We start from the raw sequence: 1,152 nt of genomic DNA, 5'->3' as shown, positions 1-1,152 counted from the left end.
AAACAATATATGACATAAAACAAATATTTCCACACGAAACAAACAAAAACAACAACAACAACAACAACAACAATAAAAAATAACAAAGCAAAGCAAACCAAACCAAGCAAAGCGCCCCTCTCACCTCGCCAAAGTCGTGTCCACCACATTGGAGCCGTTGAGCGCCCGAAGGATCTGCACAAGCTGCAAGTTGCTCTTGAGGGGGAACTCCTGGCCTGTGAGGTTGATGAAATACTTCCACTTGGAGGGCCACAGGTCCTTCATACAGTACAGCCACGGGGTCAGAGAGCTGGAGGGATAGATAGATAGATAGACAGACAGAAAGGCAGGCAGACAGACAGATAGACAGACAGACAGACAGACAGACAGACAGACACACAGGCAGGCAGACAGACAGACAGACAGACAGACAGACAGACAGACAGACAGACAGACAGACAGATATATAGATCAAGATAGATAGATAGATAGATAGACGGATAGATAAATAGATTCATTTATCCATTCATATGTTCATTCATCTATTTATCTATATACTTGTCCCAATCTATTCCTGCCTTCCGTCCTGACAATAGTCGAACCTGCTCTAACAACCTTATGTCCAAGACTGTACTACCGACCACATCCTCTCTTGCAGTTTTTCTCTTCCAATATATCTAATATTGTGACGACACTGCCTAAGAGGCCACCTGTCTAAGATTGACCACTTTCCTCACCGAAAGGTCCTGGGTTCGAATCTGGGTGGCGACGGAATATTTTTGTAAAACATCCCTGTAATATTAGTTAAATGAGCAATAACTGTGTTTGGTTCACTATTGTTAATTGCCGTAGTTATGTCTCCTTATTTGAATGTATTAATTTGGTACTCTTCAGGATGAGCAATTAAAGTTATGATTCAGTAGTGTCATAAACATCCAACATTGTCGGTTGCTATTTTCAGTGTACGATTGTTGTGCTAGACTATCCGAGTGTATCTAACTTATTACCTAGGCAAAATTCAACATTTCTAATCTACTGAAAATGTTTAAAGTAAAGTAGTTTAAGTTTGAAAAGCTCATATGACCTTATGCAGTTGCGAGCAGTGTAAAACACTTAACAAAAAAATATAAACCCCAAAAGACAAAACAAAACAAACAAAAACAACAACCCCCC

At 40.0% G+C, this 1,152-nt stretch overlaps 1 protein-coding gene across 1 annotated transcript in view; it reads right to left on the bottom strand.

Moving 5' to 3' along the window:
* Window positions 1–1,152, bottom strand: part of LOC101864011 (beta-1,3-galactosyl-O-glycosyl-glycoprotein beta-1,6-N-acetylglucosaminyltransferase) — a gene marked incomplete in the record, with an annotated part of 42,171 nt that overhangs the window by 14,497 nt on the left and 26,522 nt on the right. Inside the window, 1 exon segment of the mRNA XM_035971925.1 lies at window positions 125–289. Within this exon segment, the coding sequence (XP_035827818.1) occupies window positions 125–289 (165 nt within the window).

Source organism: Aplysia californica, unplaced genomic scaffold, assembly GCF_000002075.1.
Source record: "Aplysia californica isolate F4 #8 unplaced genomic scaffold, AplCal3.0 scaffold00538, whole genome shotgun sequence".
In the NCBI taxonomy this organism is placed as follows: Eukaryota; Metazoa; Mollusca; class Gastropoda; order Aplysiida; family Aplysiidae; genus Aplysia; species Aplysia californica.
This window is presented reverse-complemented; position numbering and strand designations above follow the sequence as displayed.